Source organism: Pristiophorus japonicus, chromosome 32, assembly GCF_044704955.1.
Source record: "Pristiophorus japonicus isolate sPriJap1 chromosome 32, sPriJap1.hap1, whole genome shotgun sequence".
Taxonomy (NCBI): Eukaryota; Metazoa; Chordata; class Chondrichthyes; family Pristiophoridae; genus Pristiophorus; species Pristiophorus japonicus.
In genome coordinates this window covers 1,478,777-1,498,755 of record NC_092008.1, presented here as the reverse complement: position 1 = coordinate 1,498,755, position 19,979 = coordinate 1,478,777, and the positions used below count along the sequence as shown (strand labels likewise).

At 52.5% G+C, this 19,979-nt stretch overlaps 2 protein-coding genes across 2 annotated transcripts in view; one reads left to right on the top strand and one right to left on the bottom strand.

Annotated features, from left to right (window-relative positions):
- Positions 1 to 3,451, top strand: part of slc38a5b (solute carrier family 38 member 5b) — a 72,307-nt gene extending 68,856 nt beyond the window's left edge. Inside the window, exon 15 of the mRNA XM_070869202.1 lies at positions 2,515 to 3,451. Within this exon, the coding sequence (XP_070725303.1) occupies positions 2,515 to 2,622 (108 nt within the window). The 3' untranslated portion in view covers positions 2,623 to 3,451. The remainder of the gene's footprint in view (positions 1 to 2,514) is intronic.
- Positions 3,452 to 12,722: 9,271 nt separating this feature from the next.
- Positions 12,723 to 19,979, bottom strand: part of LOC139240586 (synaptonemal complex central element protein 1-like) — a 49,998-nt gene continuing 42,741 nt past the window's right edge. Inside the window, exon 12 of the mRNA XM_070869131.1 lies at positions 12,723 to 13,170. Coding sequence (XP_070725232.1) covers positions 13,053 to 13,170 — 118 coding nt within the window. The 3' untranslated portion in view covers positions 12,723 to 13,052. The remainder of the gene's footprint in view (positions 13,171 to 19,979) is intronic.

Below are 19,979 nucleotides of genomic sequence, written 5' to 3'. Positions count from 1 at the left end.
CTCTCTCTCACACACTCGCTCTCTCTCACACACTCTCGTTCTCTCTCACACACTCTCGCTCTCTCTCACACACTCTCGCTCTCTCTCACACTCTCGCTCTCTCTCACACACTCGCTCTCTCTCACACTCTCACTCTCGCTCTCTCTCACACACTCTCGCTCTCTCTCACACACTCTCGCTCTCTCTCACACACTCTCGCTCTCTCTCACACACTCTCGCTCTCTCTCACACACTCGCTCTCTCTCACACACTCTTGCTCTCTCTCACACACTCTCGCTCTCTCTCACACACTCTCGCTCTCTCTCACACACTCTCGCTCTCTCTCACACACTCTCGCTCTCTCTCACACACTCTCGCTCTCTCTCACACACTCTCGCTCTCTCTCACACACTCTCGCTCTCTCTCACACACTCTCGCTCTCTCTCACACACTCTCGCTCTCTCTCACACACTCTCGTTCTCTCTCACACACTCTCGTTCTCTCTCACACACTCTCGTTCTCTCTCACACACTCTCGTTCTCTCTCACACACTCTCGCTCTCTCTCACACACTCTCGCTCTCTCTCACACTCTCACTCTCGCTCTCTCTCACACACTCTCTCACACACTCGCGCTCTCTCTCACGCACTCTCGCTCTCTCTCACGCACTCTCGCTCTCTCTCACGCACTCTCGCTCTCTCTCACACACACTCACTCTCTCTCATACACTCGCTCTCTCTCACACACTCTCGCTCTCTCTCACACACTCGCTCTCTCTCACACACTCTCGCTCTCTCTCACACACTCTCGCTCTCTCTCACACACTCTCGCTCTCTCTCACACACTCTCGCTCTCTCTCACACACTCTCGCTCGCTCTCACACACTCTCGCTCGCTCTCACACACTCTCGCGCTCTCTCTCACACACTCGCTCTCTCTCACACACTCGCTCTCTCTCACACACTCGCTCTCTCTCACACACTCGCTCTCTCTCACACACTCTCGCTCTCTCTCACACACTCTCGCTCTCTCTCACACACTCTCGCTCGCTCTCTCACACACTCTCGCTCTCTCACACACTCTCGCTCTCTCACACACTCTCGCGCTCTCACACACACTCTCGCTCTCTCTCACACACTCTCGCTCTCTCTCACACTCTCGCTCTCTTTCACACACTCTCGCTCTCTCTCACACACTCTCGCTCTCTCTCACACACTCTCGCTCTCTCACACACTCTCGCTCTCTCACACTCTCGCTCTCTCTCACACACTCGCTCTCTCTCACACACTCTCGCTCTCTCACACACTCTCGCTCTCTCACACACTCTCGCTCTCTCACACACTCTCGCTCTCACACACTCTCGCTCTCTCACACACTCTCGCTCTCTCACACACTCGCTCTCACACACTCTCGCTCTCACGCACTCTCGCTCTCTCACGCACTCTCGCTCTCTCTCACGCACTCTCGCTCTCTCTCACGCACTCTCGCTCTCTCTCACACACTCTCGCTCTCTCTCACACACTCTCGCTCTCTCTCACACACTCTCGCTCTCTCTCACACACTCTCGCTCTCTCTCACACACTCTCGCTCTCTCTCACACACTTTCGCTCTCTCACACTTTCGCTCTCTCTCACACACTCTCGCTCTCTCACGCACTCTCGCTCTCTCTCACACACTCGCTCTCTCTCTCACACACTCGCGCTCTCTCTCCCACACTCTCGCTCTCACACACTCTCGCTCTCTCTCACACACTCTCGCTCTCTCTCACACACTCTCGCTCTCTCTCACTCTCTCGCGCACACTCTCTCGCACACACTCGCTCTCTCTCACACACTCGCTCTCTCACCACTCGCGCTCTCTCTCACACACTCTCGCTCTCTCTCACACACTCTCGCTCTCTCTCACACACTCTCGCTCTCTCTCACACACTCGCTCTCTCTCACACACTCGCGCTCTCTCTCACACACTCTCGCTCTCTCTCTCACACACTCGCTCTCTCTCACACAGTCTCGGTCTCTCTCTCACACACTCGCTCTCTCTCTCACACACTCGCTCTCTCTCTCACACACTCGCTCTCTCTCGCACACTCTCGCTCTCTCTCGCACACTCTCGCTCTCTCTCGCTCTCTCTCGCTCTCTCTCGCTCTCTCACACACACACACACACACTCTCTCTCACACACTCTCTCTCTCACTCTTTCTCTCTTTCTCTCTCACACACATTTCTCTCACATTCTCTCAGTGCGGCGCTCCCTCAGTACCGCCCCTCCGACAGCGCAGTGCGGCCCTCCCTCAGTACCGCCCCTCCGACAGCGCAGTGCGGCGCTCCCTCAGTACCGCCCCTCCGACAGCGCAGTGCGGCACTCCCTCAGTACTCCCTCGTATGCTAACCCGTTTAGAACGACCCGCTGCTTGTTCAGTTGTGTTTCCTTTGTCGTACTGCCTGGCTTGTGCGCCTTCTGCTTTTAATGGTCTCTCTTCTCCCCGACCCTCCCCTTCCCCCATCCCTCACGCCCTCCCCCTTCCTATCCCCTGACAGGCAATCTGCTTCGCGACACTGGGTTTTATCTTCATGATCATGAGCCTCAGCTTCATCTTTCTGGAGTGGACGAGAAGCGATGGCAGGAGCCACATCGGTGGGCACTAGCTATGACTTGTCACCACCCTCGCTCGCCCCAGCGGGGGGGGGAGGGGGGGAGAAAGGACGGGAACGAGGGGAGCCAGCAGAGGAGCAAGGAGAGGCGTGAGGAACTGAATTTTGCAAGACTATCTTCCTTGCCTCCCTGTGCCCCGTTGCCCCCACCGTGCCCCCAGAACCACCAGGTCCCCACCCCTCCACCCCCCCCCCCCCCACCCTCCCCAACGGCAGCCCTTGAAGAACCCACCCAGCACGGAACCTTGCAAACACTCGTCCCCACGGCAACGCTTCCCGACGTCCGCGAAGAAGCGACAGGAAAAAGACGCCGTGGGTCCAGAGCGGCGGGGGAGGGAGGGGCGTGACGGAACGATCCACGACGGGACACACGACGCGGCTCAGTGTTAATTTATTGCCCCCTCCCGGGGGGAGCGGTTTCACCGGGGTTCCGGCTCGGCGGGACTGCGAACTCTATATTTATTCAAGAAAGAAAGGAGGCGGGAGAGAGAGGAGAAAAAAAAAAAACACTTTAAAAAAAAAAAAAACCCACGCACCCGACGTGGACGTAATTGCTGAAAGACTATCGGAAGCGGATTGCTGCGATGCTGCTTGCGAAATCGACGCCGCGCCAGAGAACTTGGAGCCACGCTGAGGTGATCAGATTGCTGCCCCCGGAGCGAGTTCCCCCCCCCCCCGCCGCCCCCTCGCCGCGCGTTTGCGTGTGCGTGCGGAAAAGTGTGATTGTAGCCGGGGTAAGGGCTCTCCGGTGCGACTGAGCATCAGCGGAAAAATCAGGGACAGCTCCGCCAATGCCCTTGCGTGCGTGGTGTACATCCCGGGGGGGGGGGGGGGGGGTGTGTGTGTGTGGGGTCGCGGGGGGTGGGGGGGTGGTGGAGCAGAAAGCACGGGATCGGGGTAGAATCGGAGGGGTCAACAACCAGGGGGCACAGATTTAAAGTTAATCGGTAGCGGGTTCGAGGGGAAATGTCTTCACCCAGAGGGCGGTGGGGGTCTGGGGGGGGGGGGGGGGGGGGGGGGGAACTCGCGGCCTGGAACCCTCACCGCATTTGGATGTGCGCTCGAAGCGGCGTAACCCACAGGGCTACGGACCCAGAGCGGGAAAGTGGGATGAGGCCGGGATGGCTCTTGGTCGGCCGGCGCAACGCGGACACGATGGGCCGGAATGGCCTCCCTCCCGGGCTGTAAATTGCGGCGATTCTAAACGGAGCAAGCGGGAGTGTCAGACTGCTCTGGGGAGGTCACTTGGTTTAGGGAGGTGGGGGGGGAATAAACCGTGCCACGTGCTGTCCAATCTGCCCCTTCCTGATTATCTTTTATCTCCACGTTCCCCGCCCACCCCCGTTTACCAATCTCCCGGACGCAGGTACGGACCCGACACTGAGGTAGGCACCGCCTGCACAAGCCCCTTCTTTATCCGTCCGCTTTCTGCGCTGCCTGGCTCCGTGTCGAGTGCCATAAATGTTGAACAGACGTTTGGCACGCGCAGCTTACGTTGTTCCCTGGCCCTCTGCCCCGTGCGCACGCCTTAAAACTCCACCCTGGTCTCCACGCTGAACTCCAACCTGGCCTGGCGCACGCCCGGCGTTTCAGAACCAAACGCGGCCCCGAGGCCGTTCGGCCCGTCGTGCCTGTGCCGGCTCCCGTGAAAGGGCGATCCGATTGGTCCCGCTCCCCCTGCTCTTTCCCCACAGCCCAGCAAAGGATTTTTCCTTTCCAAAGTACTTATCCAATTGCCCCGTTTGAAAGTTACTATTGAATCTGCTCCCACCGCCCGATCGCAACAATGCCTCCTTGTCTTTCCCCCCCCCCCCCCTCCACCCCACCTCTATTGCCAATGACAAGTTATTTTACATCAAAGTACATCGAATGTACAGCACAGAAAACAGGCCATTGGGCCCCAGTGCTCCGTGCCGGGGTTTATGCTCCACACCAGCCCCCTCCCACCCCTCTCCATCTCGCCCCCATCACCATCTCCTTCTATTCCTTTCCCCCCGTGTGTTTATCCAGCTTCCCCTTAAATGCTTCGATACTATTTGCCTCAACCCCTCCCTGTGGCAGCGAGTACTGCTAGTCTTGAGCTCCGCTGGTCTAGTTTAGGTCTTCAATCTGTCTCCATGCGGAGGAAGGTCTTTTCGCTTTGGTGATTCCTGCCGCAAATTGTTTGTGTGTGTGTGTGTGTGTGTGTGAACATAAGAAATAGGAGCAGGAGTCGGCCATTCGGCCCCTCGAGCCTGCTCCACCATTCAATAAGATCGCGGCTGATCTGATCATGGACTCAGCTCCACTTCCCTGCCCGCCCCTTCACTCCCTTATCGCTCAGAAATCTGTCTATCTCCTCCTTAAATATATTCAGTGACCCAGCCCCCCACAGCTCTCTGGGGCAGAGAATTCCACAGATTCACCAGAAGAAATTCCTCCTCATCTCCGTCCTAAATGGGCGACCCCTTATTCTGAGACTATGTGCCCCCTAGTTCTAGATTCCCCCACGAGGGGGAAACATCCTCTCTGCATCCACCCTGTCCAGCTCTCTCAGAATCTTACACGTTTCGATAAGATCACCTCTCATTCTTCTAAACTCCAATGAGTACAGGCCCAACCTGCTCAATCTTTCCTCATAAGACAACCCCCTCATCCCCGGAATCAACCGAGTGAACCTTCTCTGAACTGCCTCCAATGCAAGTGCCTTAAATACGGAGACCAGCACTGTACGCAGTACTCCAGGTGTGGCCTCACCAATACCAACACCTGGAATATTGTGTTCAGTTTTGGTCTCCTAATCTGAGGAAGGACATTCTTGCTATTGAGGGAGTGCAGCGAAGGTTCACCAGACTGATTCCCGGGATGGCAGGACTGACATATGAAGAAAGACTGGATCGACTAGGCTTATACTCACTGGAATTTAGAAGAATGAGAGGGGATCGCATAGAAACGTATAAAATTCTGACGGGATTGGACAGGTTAGATGCAGGAAGAATGTTCCCTATGTTTGGGAAGTCCAGAACCAGGGAACACAGTCTAAGGATAAGGGGTAAGCCATTTAGGACCGAGATGAGAAACTTTTTCACCCAGAAAGTTGTGAACCTGTGGAATTCTCTACCACAGAAAGTTGTTGAGGCCAGTTCGTTGGACATATTCAAGAGGGAGTTAGATGTGACCCTTACGGCTAAAGGGATCAAGGGGTACGGAGAGAAAGCAGGAATGGGGTACTGAAGTTGCATGATCAACCATGATCATACTGAATGGCGGTGCAGGCTCGAAGGGCCGAATTGCCTACTCCTGCACCTATTTTCTATGTTCCTATGGACAGTTGTAGCAGGACTTCCCTGCTTTTATACTCTATCCCCCTTGCAATACAGGCCACATCTGTGGCATGTGGTCCTATAGGTTTAGACGGCCTTATAATCCCTCCTGAAAATAAGGAGTCCAAAACTGAGTACGCAGCCTCTCGGCATCTACACTGTCAATCCCCCTCAGAATCTTCTGTTTCTGCCCGTTTTTTCTCAATTCTGTTTTAAGTCTTGTCGAATTGCGTGTGTGATGTAAAGATTTGGAACTGCCTGTTACAAGAAAGAAACTTTTAATTGCTTTTGTTTTAAGTGGAAACTTCACAAGTGTGCTTGCCAAATGCTTTTTTCAGTCATTTGGGGCTTTGTATATACGGAGGAACTGATGCTGACTGTGTAATACTGATTGTGAGTGATTTGTTACCTGTTACTGCTTGCGCTGTATAGACCTGAATTTACACTTGCCGAACCGAATTGAGCCATCTGATACCGGAGGTGAGTGAATTGTTAATTTTTTTTCGAAACCCTGATGTGTACTGTACCTGCAGGACTAAATACTGACACGCACACGAGCCATAGAGTGCCAGATGTGAATTGAATTGTAACTGTTTTACCCGGTGTGTACTGTACATACAGATACCGAGGCACACACACACACACACACACACACACACACACACCACATGAGCTGCACTGTGATTGGATAGGAGGAAACGGTAGCTTCACTCTTGTACGCTGTTCTGCTTCTGGCTTTAAGCTACTGTGCTAAAAGCGGGTGTGACTGATTGGGAATTTTTGCGTTGAGAGTCGGGAATTTTGGGGGGGTGGGAAAGGAGAGGGAAGAGCAGGGGGGGCGGGGGTGGGTGGTGTGAGTGCTTTGCAAACATGCTTTTTCAGTCATTCAAAAATGCAATGAAACCATCAATTATCCTCTGTCATTTTGAAGATGCTCCAAAACCGATTCGAAGTGGTTTATCTCTCCGACGCCCCGGAACTAAAATTCGAAACAAGAACTCGTCAACGCCTCACCCGCTATTGACATTACATAGAAACATAGAAACATAGAAAATAGATGCAGGAGTAGGCCATTCAGCCCTTCGAGCCTGCACCGCCATTCAACGAGTTCATGGCTGAACATGAAACTTCAGTACCCCCTTCCTGCTTTCTCGCCATTGATCCCCCTGAGTAGTAAGGACTTCATCTAACTCCCTTTTGAATATATTTAGTGAATTGGCCTCAACTACTTCCTGTGGTAGAGAATTCCACAGGTTCACCACTCTCTGGGTGAAGAAGTTTCTCCTCATCTCGGTCCTAAATGGCTTACCCCTTATCCTTAGACTGTGACCCCTGGTTCTGGACTTCCCCAACATTGGGAACATTCTTCCTGCATCCAACCTGTCCAAACCCGTCAGAATTTTAAACGTTTCTATGAGGTCCCCTCTCACTCTTCTGAACTCCAGTGAATACAAGCCCAGTTGATCCAGTCTTTCTTGATAGGTCAGTCCCGCCATCCCGGGAATCAGTCTGGTGAACCTTCGCTGCACTCCCTCAATAGCAAGTATGTCCTTCCTCAAGTTAGGAGACCAAAACTGTACACAATACTCCAGGTGTGGCCTCACCAAGGCCCTGTACAACTGTAGCAACATCTCCCTGCCCCTGTACTCAAATCCCCTCGCTATGAAGGCCAACATGCCATTTGCTTTCTTAACCGCCTGCTGTACCTGCATGCCAACCTTCAATGACTGATGTACCATGACACCCAGGTCTCGTTGCACCTTCCCTTTTCCTAATCTGTCACCATTCAGATAATAGTCTGTCTCTCTGTTTTTACCACCAAAGTGGATAACCTCACATTTATCCACATTATACTTCATCTGCCACGCATTTGCCCACTCACCTAACCTATCCAAGTCACTCTGTAGCCTCATAGCATCCTCCTCGCAGCTCACACTGCCACCCAACTTAGTGTCATCCGCAAATTTGGAGATACTACATTTAATCCCCTCGTCTAAATCATTAATGTACAATGTAAACAGCTGGGGCCCCAGCACAGAACCCTGCGGTACCCCACTAGTCACTGCCTGCCATTCCGAAAAGTACCCATTTACTCCTACTCTTTGCTTCCTGTCTGACAACCAGTTCTCAATCCACGTCAGCACACTACCCCCAATCCCATGTGCTTTAACTTTGCACATTAATCTCCTGTGTGGGACCTTGTCGAAAGCCTTCTGAAAGTCCAAATATACCACATCAACTGGTACTCCTTTGTCCACTTTATTACGTCAATCGTTCTTTTCCAATTTACAACACGGGTTAGGCCACAGCTGGAGTACTGCGTGCAGTTCTGGTCACCGCATTACAGGAAGGGTGTGATTGCACTGGAGAGGGCACAGAGGAGATTTACCAGGATGTTGCACTGGAGAGGGTACAGAGGAGATTTACCAGGATGTTGCACTAGAGAGAGTACAGAGGAGATTTACCAGGATGTTGCACTGGAGAGGGTACAGAGGAGATTTACCAGGATGTTGCACTGGAGAGGGTACAGAGGAGATTTACCAGGATGTTGCACTGGAGAGGGTACAGAGGAGATTTACCAGGATGTTGCACTAGAGAGAGTACAGAGGAGATTTACCAGGATGTTGCACTGGAGAGGGTACAGAGGAGATTTACCAGGATGTTGCCTGGACTGGAGAATTTTAGCGATGGGGAAAGATTGGAGAGGCTGGGGTTGTTGTCTTTGGAACAGAGGAGGCTGAGGGGAGATTTAATTGAGGTGTGAGGGGCCTGGATAGAGTGGATAGGACAGACCTGTTTCCCTTGGCAGAGGGGTCAACAACCAGGGGGCAGAGATTGAAAGTAATTGGGGGGGAGGTTTAGAGGGGGTTTGAGGGGAAATGTCTTCACCCAGAGGGTGGTGGGGGTCTGGGGGGGAACTCACTGCCTGAAAGGGCGGTAAAGGCAGAAACCCTCACCACATTTGGACGTGCGCTCGACGTGCTGTAACCCACAGGGCTACGGACCCAGAGCGGGAAAGTGGGATTAGGCCGGGATGGCTCTTGGTCGGCCGGCACAACAAGGACACGATGGGCCGAATGGCCGTTAAGTTCTCTGATTCTGGCTGCAAGGGGCTCGGGGGTGGGGGGGGGGGGGAAACAAATGGCAGCATATCCCTTGGGATGGTTTCATCTGCATTGCTGCAGTCGGCAGTGCTTTCTGTGATGTTTTTAGTCCGTGAAGCGATTGCTCACACTCCAGGTTTGGTTTAAGAGGATGGCTTGAGTTCCTTGTGGCGCAGCGTGAGGACGTATCCGGTGAAGCCAAAATCCTCACCATTCTTTATCACGGCTGGGAACGTTTGTCTGTGTTGTTTTTACACTGCGTTATCTTTCTTTTTAATTGATTTACTTGCTGCTTGTATATGTTGCTTGTTAATTCCTCGGTGATGGTTTTAGGAGCTTGATGTAACTGCTGTAGAACCACCATATTGAACCAAAAATTCCAGCCAATAAAAGTTAAAGTAACCCAGACTTTGTCTTCATTGATTGTAGAGTGTCTCAGTGTAACCCTTCCACGGGCAGCTCCCAGGACAGGCGTACCCCCTCGCCCATTCCTCTTCCCCTTTTCCCAAGGCGCTGCCTCTCACAAGGACATCAGAAATAGGAGCAGGAACCGGCCATTCGGCCCCTCGAGCCTGCTCCGCCATTTAATCATCATCAAAGGCGGTCCCTCGAAACGAGGATGACTTGCTTCCACGCTAGAAAACGGCCGTGTTCACAGGTGTTTCTATGAAGGACCCGAACTACATCCTGAAGGGTGGGAGATGCCTATGGGTGGATTGTTTTAACGTGGGGTGACCGTTGCACACCAGCCACCACACGGGGCCTGACAGAGCGAGGTCTTGGTCCAGGGGCAAGGGTTAACCAGGACGGCTGGAGACCTGCTCTGCTGCACGGGCCCAGCGCGCGCAACATATCGCACACAGTGTGTGGGCAGGGCCCCGTGCTGTCCCTGGGCCCCCGGCTCTCCTGGGCCCCGATCACGTCCCTCTACAGTCTCTCGCCGCTCCTTCGCCCCGACCTCGCTGCTCCTGCTGTACCTGCCCGCGCTCCAATCACCGACATCACTCTTCGTTCAATACGATCGCGGCTGATCCGATCATGGACCCAGCTCCACTTCCCCGCCCGCCCCTTCACTCCCTTATCGCTCAAAAATCTGTCTATCTCCCCCTTAAATATATTCAATGACCCAGCCCCCCACAGCTCTCTGGGGCAGAGAATTCCACAGATTCACCAGAAGAAATTCCTCCTCCTCTCCGTCCTAAATGGGCGACCCCTTATTCTGAGACTATGTGCCCCCCTAGTTCTAGATTCCCCCACGGGGGGGAAACATCCTCTCTGCATCCATCCTGTCCAGCCCCTTCAGAATCTGATACGTTTCGATAAGATCACCTCTCATTCTTCTAAACTCCAATGAGTAGAGGCCCAACCTCCTCAACCTTTCCTCATAAGTCAACCCCCTCATCCCCGGAATCAACCGAGTGAACCTTCTCTGAACTGCCTCCAATGCAAGTATATCCTTTCGTAAATATGGAGACCAGAACTGCACGCAGTACTCCAGGTGTGGCCTCACCAATACCCTGTATAACTGGAGCAAGACTTCCCTGCTTTTGTACTCTATCCCCATTTGCCTTCCTGATCATTTGCTGTACCTGCACACTAACATTTTGTGTTTCATGTACAAGGACCCACAGGTTCTTCTGTACCGCAGCATTTTGTAATCTCTCCCCATTTAAATAATAATTAGCTTTTTTATTTTTCCTACCAAAGTGGATAACCTCACATTTTCCCACATTATACTCCATCTGCCAAATGTCTGCCCACTCACTGAGCCTGTCTGTGGCCCATTGATGTAGTCCTGTGGGTGCAGAGGACCTTCCGGTATTCTCCCCGGGTGAGGAGAGCCTGGCCGGCAAGTGTCAGCGTGCTATTCGGTTGTAGGGCACCTCACTGGCAGCCCCGATTCTGGCCTCAGCCACGGCCCACACAATCGGAGTCACTGCATAGTGATCAGCAGAAAGACTTGCATTTATATAGCGCCTTTCAGCACCTCCCGACATCCCAAAGCGCCGCACAGCCAATGAAGTACTTTTTAAAGTGCGCTCACTGTTGTAATGTGGGAAACGGCAGTTTATGCACAGCAAGCTCCCACACACAGCGATGTGATAATGACCCGGATCGTCTGTTTTAGTGATGTTGGTCGAGGGATAAATATTGGCCCCAGGACACCGGGGAGAACTCCCCCTGCTCTTCTTCCAATAGTGGCCCCGGGATCTTTTACATCCACCCGAGAGGGCAGACGGAGCAGTACTGAGGGAGCGCCGCACTGTCGGAGGGGCGGTACTGAGGGAGCGCCGCACTGTCGGAGGGGCGGTACTGAGGGAGCGCCGTACTGTCGGAGGGGCTGAACTGAGGGAGTGTCGGAGGGGCGGTACTGAGGGAGCGCCGCACTGTCGGAGGGGCGGTACTGAGGGAGTGCCGCACTGTCGGAGGGGCGGTACTGAGGGAGCGCCGCACTGTCGGAGGGGCAGTACTGAGGGAGCGCCGCACTGTCGGAGGGGCGGTACTGAGGGAGCGCCGCACTGTCGGAGGGGCGGTACTGAGGGAGCGCCGCACTGTCGGAGGGGCGGGACTGAGGGAGCGCCGCACTTTCGGAGGGGCGGGACTGAGGGAGCGCCGCACTGTCGGAGGGGCGGTACTGAGGGAGTGCCGCACTGTCGGAGGGGCGGTACTGAGGGAGCGCCGCACTGTCGGAGGGGCGGTACTGAGGGAGCGCCGCACTGTCGGAGGGGCGGGACTGAGGGAGCGCCGCACTGTCGGAGGGGCGGGACTGAGGGAGCGCCGCACTGTCGGAGGGGCGGTACTGAGGGAGTGCCACACTGTCGGAGGTGTCCACTTTCGGATGAGACATTAAACCGAGGCCCCGTCTGCCCTCTCGGGCGGATGTAAAAGATCCCGGGGCCACTATTGGAAGAAGAGCAGGGGGGAGTTCTCCCCGGTGTCCTGGGGCCAATATTTATCCCTCGACCAACATCACTAAAACAGACGATCCGGGTCATTATCACATCGCTGTGTGTGGGAGCTTGCTGAGCGCAAATTGGCGTTTCCCACATTACAACAGTGAGCGCACTTCAAATAAAGTACTTCATTGGCTGTGAGGCGCTTTGAGACGTCCGGTGGTCGTGGAAGGCGCTATATAAATGCAAGGTCTTTTTTTTTTTCTTCTTCCCACTCCCTCTGGGGCTGAGGCTTTGCACGGCTGACGTGCTCTGTGTCTGCACCGCCGTACATACACGCCGTTCATACAGACCGCCCCGACCTGTGTGAGAATACCACCGCAGGTCGGGGCTATAAATGGAGCTGGAGGGCTGGGCCCTGGAACATCGGGGCGGAGGGGCGGCGAATGAGGTTACGGGGCCCAGGGGCAGCACGGGGCCCTGCCCACACTGCGCGATATGTGGGCGCACTGGCTCCGTGCAGCAGAGCAGGTCTCCAGTGGTCCTGGTTAACCCTTGCCCCTGGACCCAGACCTCGCTCTGTCAGGCCCCGTGTGGTGGCTGGTGTGCAACGGTCACCCCACGTTAAAACAAATCCACCCACTGGCATCTTCCACCCCCTCAATTGGAGTTCAGGACTGGAACATCGGGTCCTTCATTGAAACTCCTGTGGAAGCAAGTCATCCTCGCTCGAGGGACGGGCTATGATGGAGATGACACACACGCCGTACATACACGCCGCAAACTAACAAGCGGAGGGAACAGCAGTTTTTATTACATTTTTCAGTTGTCACAATTTGCAGCCACCAACGGGCGAGGCCCGAGTGGAAACAGACAGCGCTTGTCGAGCCAGCCGCTCCCTTTGGGTGTGGTGACCCTTTCTCCCAAGTAGACGCGCCCCTTTACTCTGCAATTTTGAAACTTTCGCCAAAAGAAGGTGCGGTTTTAAATCGGCCGCTCATCGATTGCACCCGAGGCAGGCCACGCGTGGGCATTACCGGTCTGCGGAGAGATTCCCGGTACGGGCGGCTCTCGGCCGCGGACAGGCTGGGGGGTGGGGGGGGGGGGGTGCGCGCGGGTACCGTTTACTGTGCTGCCCGCAGCGAGCTGTCCGCCTGCCGCTCCTCCGCCCCGCCTGCGTCCATCTCGCCGTCCCTGCCTGGGGCCGTCGGCTTCCTCCTGGGCTCCCGTTCGTTTCGGCACCTGTCCCGGCAGGAGAGGATTGCACGGTGAGACTCGACAATTGCAGCCTATCACGGAAGCACTGCGGAGCAGGAGTCGGCCATTCGGCCCTTCGAGCCTGCACCACCATTCAAAAAGATCATGGCTGATCATTCCCTCAGGACCCCACTCCTGCTTTCTCTCCATACCCCTTGATCCCTTTAGCCGTAAGGGCCACATCTAACTCCCTTTTGAATATATCCAACGAACTGGCCTCAACAACTTTCTGTGGTAGAGAATTCCACAGGTTCACCACTCTCTGGGTGAAGAAGTTTCTCCTCATCTCGGTCCTAAATGGCTTACCCCTTACCCTTAGACTGTGACCCCCTGGTTCTGGACTTCCCCAACATCGGGAACATTCTTCCTGCATCTAACCTGTCCCGTCCCATCAGAATTTTATGTCGATCTCAGCCTTGAATATATTCAATGATTCAGCCTCCACAGTCCTCTGGGGCAGAGAATTCCAAAGGTTCACCACCCTCTGAGTGGGACCTGGGGGTTACTTGTGCATGAAACACAAAAGGTTAGTATGCAGGTACAGCAAGTGATTTATTGCAAAGGGGATGGAGTATAAAAGCAGGGAAGTCTTGCTACAGTTATACAGGGTATTGGTGAGGCCACACCTGGAGTACTGCGTGCAGTTTTGGTTTCTATATTTACGAAAGGATATACTTGCCTTGGAGGCAGTTCAGAGAAGGTTCACTCGGTTGATTCCGGGGATGAGGGGATTGACTTATGAGGAAAGGTTGAGGAGGTTGGGCCTCTACTCATTGGAGTTCAGAAGAATGAGAGGTGATCTTATCGAAACGTATAAGATTATGAGGGGGCTTGACAAGGTGGATGCAGAGAGGATGTTTCCACTGATGGGGGAGACTAGAACTAGGGGGCATGGTCTTAGAATAAGGGGCCGCCATTTGAGATGAGGAGGAATTTCTTCTCTCAGAGGGTTGTAAATCTGTGGAATTCGCTGCCTCAGAGAGCTGTGGAAGCCGGGACATTGAATAAATTTAAGACAGAGATAGACAGTTTCTTAACCGATAAGGGAATAAGGGGGCGGGCAGGGAAGTGGAGCTGAGTCCATGATCGGATCAGCCATGATCTTATTGAATGGCAGAGCAGGCTCGAGGGGCCGAATGGCCAACTCCTGCTCCTATTTCTTCTGTTCTCATCTCCGTCCTAAATGGCCGACCCCTTATCCTGAGACTGCGTGACCCCTGGTTCTAGACTCTTCAGACCGGGGGAAACATCCTCCCTGCATCTAACCTGTCAGTCCCTAATATGTCCTTACTATACAGTATAAATGCACACGAGGCCCATACTTGAGAGAAGATCACTCTGTGACCAGTTACCTTTATTACCAAGACCTCAAGAGACAGACAGTGGGTGGAGCTTCCCCTTTTATACCGGAAAGTCCAGGTTAGGAGTGTCTCCCACAAGTTCACCACCTCGTGGTCAGTGTTCTCAAGGTGTACAATTTAGGTCAGCTTATATATGGGTTACAATGACAGTTGAATACATGACATCACCACCCCCCCAAAGTCTTATTGGGATCACAGGTTGAGTCTCTCTGGTGGTTTACGCTCTCTTGTCGAGCGCCTGAGTTGGGGCTCCGGTTGTTGGGCGCTGGCCTGAGTGTCTGCTGTTTGCGGTGCCTCAGGCCTGTCCAGACTGCTCACAGTGACTGGGCTCTCCTCCCTTTGGTTCTGGTGTTCGGTCACCTGTGGTGGAGTAAACTCGATGTCGTGTTCTTCCTCTGCTTCTTCTATGGAGTTGCTGAACCTCCTTTTAGTTTGATCCACGTGTTTGCAGCAGATTTGTCCATTGGTAAGTTTAACTACCAAAACCCTATTCCCCTCTTTGGTAATCACAGCGCCTGCGAGCCATTTGGGCCCTGCAGCGTAATTAAGGACAAAAACAGGGTCATTGACATCAATACATCGGGCCCTCGCATTCCTGACATGGTAGTCACATTGTGACTGATGCCTGCTCTCAGCAATTTCTTTCATAGTAGGGTGTGTAAGGGATAACCTGGTTTTGAGCATCCTTTTCATTAGCAGCTCTGCGGGTGGAACCCCTGTGAGCGAGTGTGGTCGGGATCTATAGGCCAATAGGAGGCGTGATAAGCGGCTTTGTAGGGAACCCCCTTGGATTCTGAGCATCCTCTGTTTGATTATCTGCACTGCTCGTTCCGCCTGGCCGTTTGAGGCCGGCTTGAACGGTGCCGTTCTGACATGGTTGATTCCATTGCCTGCCATGTAGTCCTGGAATTCAGTGCTTGTGAAGCACGGGCCATTGTTGCTGACCAAGACATCCGGTAGACCGTGGGCGGCGAACATTGCCTGTAGACTTTCTACCGTGGCAGAGGATGTGCTTGAATTTAAAATGGCACACTCAATCCATTTGGAGTAGGCGTCTACTACAACCAAAAACATTTTTCCCATGAAAGGACCTGCGTAGTCCACATGGATGCGTGACCAAGGCTTGGCGGGCCAGGACCAGGGGCTCAGGGGGGCTTCCCTGGGTGCGTTGCCCAGCTGGGCACACGTGTTGCACCTGCGAACACAAAGTTCCAGGTCTGCGTCTATCCCTGGCCACCAAACGTGTGACCTGGCAATTGCCTTCATCATGACAATGCCCGGGTGCTCACTGTGAAGTTCTCTGATAAACACCTCTCTGCCCATCTGGGGCATGACTACTCGGTTTCCCCACAGTAGGCAATCGGCCTGAATCGCGAGTTCATCCTTACGCCTGTGAAACGGTTTAAACTCCTCAGGGCATGCCCCGCACGTGGCTGCCCAGTCCCCATTCAGGACACATTTCTTAACTAAAGACAGTAGCGGGTCTTTATTTGTCCAGACTTTAATCTGACGGACTGTCACAGGTGAGCCTTCGCTTTCGAAAGCTTCAACAGCCATGACCATCTCAGCATCATGCTCAGTTGCCCCCTCAGTGGTGGCTAGTGAGAGCCTGCTGAGTGCATCGGCGCAGTTTTCAGTGCCCGGTCTGTGCCGAATTTTGTAGTCATAGGCGGCTAACGTGAGTGCCCACCTCTGTATGTGGGCCGATGTATTCACATTTATGGCCTTGTTGTCGAGAGAGGCGAGAGGCAGCGGCCTATAAAGGCTCAGCAGTCGGGCAGTCCGGGGAGAGAGGCGGGGCTTGTACAGCTCCAGCTGGGAGAGAAAGCAAAAACGAAGTAGAAATAAATCAAAAGGTGACGTTGCAGCCAAGGGGGTAAGTGATTGGCTGGTGATTGGTGAGTAGCTTTTCTTTTTCTTTCTTTTTATATCAGTCAGTAACTTTTAACATTGTTGTTGCCAATTTAAGTGTATCTAAGGGTTAAGTCATGGCAGGGGAGCTCGGACACGTGATATGCTCCTCCTGTACCATGTGGGAACTCAGGGACACTTCCGGTATCCCTGACGACTACATCTGCGGGAAGTGTATCCGCCTCCAGCTCCTGATGGATCGCGTTGTGGAATTGGAGCTGAGGGTGGATTCACTCTGGAGCATCCACGATGCTGAGAATGACGTGAGTAGCACGTGTAGTGAGTTGGTCTTACTGCAGGTGAAGGGTCCACAGCCAGATAGGGATTGGAAGACCAGCAGGAAGAGCAGTGCAAGGAAGGTAGTGCAGGGGTCCCCTGTGGTCATCCCCCTGCAAAACAGATACACTGCTTTGGGTACTGTTGGGGGGGATGACTCATCAGGGGAGGGCAGTAGCAGCCAAGTTCATGGCACCGTGGCTGGCTCTGCTGCACAGGAGGGCAGGAAAAAGAGTGGGAGAGCGATAGTGATAGGGGATTCAATTGTAAGGGGAATAGATAGGTGTTTCTGCGGCCGCAACCGAGACTCCAGGATGGTATGTTGCCTCCCTGGTGCAAGGGTCAAGGATGTCTCTGAGTGGGTGCAGAACATTCTAAAAAGGGAGGGAGAACAGCCAGTTGTCGTGGTGCACATTGGTACCAACGACATAGGTAAAAAAAGAGATGAGGTCCTACGAAACGAATTTAAGGAGCTAGGAGCTAAATTAAAAAGTAGGACCTCAAAAGTAGTAATCTCGGGATTGCTACCAGTGCCACGTGCTAGTCAGAGTAGGAATCGCAGGATAGCTCAGATGAATACGTGGCTTGAGCAGTGGTGCAGCAGGGGGGGATTCAAATTCCTGGGGCATTGGAACCGGTTCTGGGGGAGGTGGGACCAGTACAAACCGGACGGTCTGCACCTGGGCAGGACCGGAACCAATGTCCTAGGGGGGGTGTTTGCTAGTGCTGTTGGGGAGGAGTTAAACTAATATGGCAGGGGGATGGGAACCAATGCAGGGAGACAGAGGGAAACAAAAAGGAGACAAAAGCAAAAGACAGAAAGGAGATGAGGAAAAGTGGAGGGCAGAGAAACCCAAGGCAAAGAACAAAAAGGGCCAAATTCTAAAAGGACAAAGGGTGTTAAAAAACAAGCCTGAAGGCTTTGTGTCTTAATGCAAGGAGTATCCGTAATAAGGTGGATGAATTAACTGTGCAAATAGATGTTAACAAATATGATGTGATTGGGATTACAGAGACGTGGCTCCAGGATGATCAGGGCTGGGAACTCAACATCCAGGGGTATTCAACATTCAGGAAGGATAGAATAAAAGGAAAAGGAGGTGGGGTAGCTGGTTAAAGAGGAGATTAATGCAATAGTTAGGAAGGACATTAGCTTGGATGATGTGGAATCTATATGGGTAGAGCTACAGAACACGAAAGGGCAAAAAACATTAGTGGGAGTTGTGTACAGACCTCCAAATAGTAGTGATGTTGGGGAGGGCATCAAACAGGAAATTAGGTGTGCATGCAATAAAGGTGCAGCAGTTATAATGGGTGACTTTAATATGCACATAGATTGGGCTAACCAAACTGGAAGCAATACGGTGGAGGAGGATTTCCTGGAGTGCATAAGGGATGGTTTTCTAGACCAATATGTCGAGGAACCAACTAGGGGGGAGGCCATCTTAGACTGGGTGTTGTGTAATGAGAGAGGATTAATTAGCAATCTCGTTGTGCGAGGCCCCTTGGGGAAGAGTGACCATAATATGGTGGAATTCTACATTAGGATGGAGAATGAAACAGTTAATTCAGAGACCATGGTCCAGAACCTAAAGAAGGGTAACTTTGAAGGTATGAGGCGTGAATTGGCTAGGATAGATTGGCGAATGATACTTAAGGGGTTGACAGTGGATGGGCAATGGCAGACATTTAGAGACCGCATGGATGAACTACAACAATTGTACATCCTGTCTGGCGTAAAAATAAAAAAGGGAAGGTGGCTCAACCGTGGATATCAAGGGAAATCAGGGATAGTATTAAAGCCAAGGAAGTGGCATACAAATTGGCCAGAAATAGCAGCGAACCCGAGGACTGGGAGAAATTTAGAACCCAGCAGAGGAGGACAAAGGGTTTGATTAGGGCAGGGAAAATGGAGTACGAGAAGAAACTTGCAGGGAACATTAAGACGGATTGCAAAAGTTTCTATAGATATGTAAAGAGAAAAAGGTTAGTAAAGACAAACGTAAGTCCCCTGCAGTCAGAATCAGGGGAAGTCATAATGGGGAACAAACAAATGGCAGACCAATTGAACAAGTACTTTGGTTCGGTATTCACTAAGGAGGACACAAACAACCTTCCGGATATAAAAGGGGTCAGAGGGTCTAGTAAGGAGGAGGAACTGAGGGAAATCCTTATTAGTCCGGAAATTGTGTTGAGGAAATTGATGGGATTGAAGGCCGATAAATCCCCAGGGCCTGATGGACTGCATCCCAGAGTACTTAAGGAGGTGGCCTTGGAAATAGCGGATGCATTGACAGTCATTTTCCAACATTCCATTGACTCTGCATCAGTTCCTATCGAGTGGAGGGCAGCCAATGTAACCCCACTTTTTAAAAAAGGAGGGAGAGAGAAAACAGGGAATTATAGACCGGTCAGCCTGACCTCAGTAGTGGGTAAAATGATGGAATCAATTATTAAGGATGTCATAGCAGCGCATTTGGAAAGAGGTGACATGATAGGTCCAAGTCAGCATGGATTTGTGAAAGGGAAATCATGCTTGACAAATCTTCTGGAATTTTTTGAGGATGTTTCCAGTGGAGTGGACAAGGGAGAACCAGTTGATGTGGTATATTTGGACTTTCAGAAGGCTTTCGACAAGATCCCACACAAGAGATTAATGTGCAAAGTTAAAGCACATGAGATTGGGGGTAATGTGCTGACATGGATTGAGAACTGGTTGTAAGACAGGAAGCAAAAAGTAGGAGTAAATGGGTACTTTTCAGAATGGCATGCAGTGACTAGTGGGGTACCGCAAGGTTCTGTGCTGGGGCCCCAGTTGTTTACACTGTACATTAATGATTTAGACGAGGGGATTAAATGTAGTATCTCCAAATTTGCGGATGACACTAAGTTAGGTGGCAGTGTGAGCTGCGAGGAGGATGCTATAAGGCTGCAGAGTGACTTGGATAGGTTAGGTGAGTGGGCAAATGCATGGCAGATGAAGTATAATGTGGATAAATGTGAGGTTATCCACTTTGGTGGTAAAAACAGAGACACAGATTATTATCTGAATGGTGACAGATTAGGAAAAGGGGAGGTGCAACGAGAACTGGGTGTCATGGTACATCAGTCATTGAAGGTTGGCATGCAGGTACAGCAGGCGGTTAAGAAAGCAAATGGCATGTTGGCCTTCATAGCGAGGGGATTTGAGTACAAGGGCAGGGAGGTGTTGCTACAGTTGTACAGGGCCTTGGTGAGGCCACACCT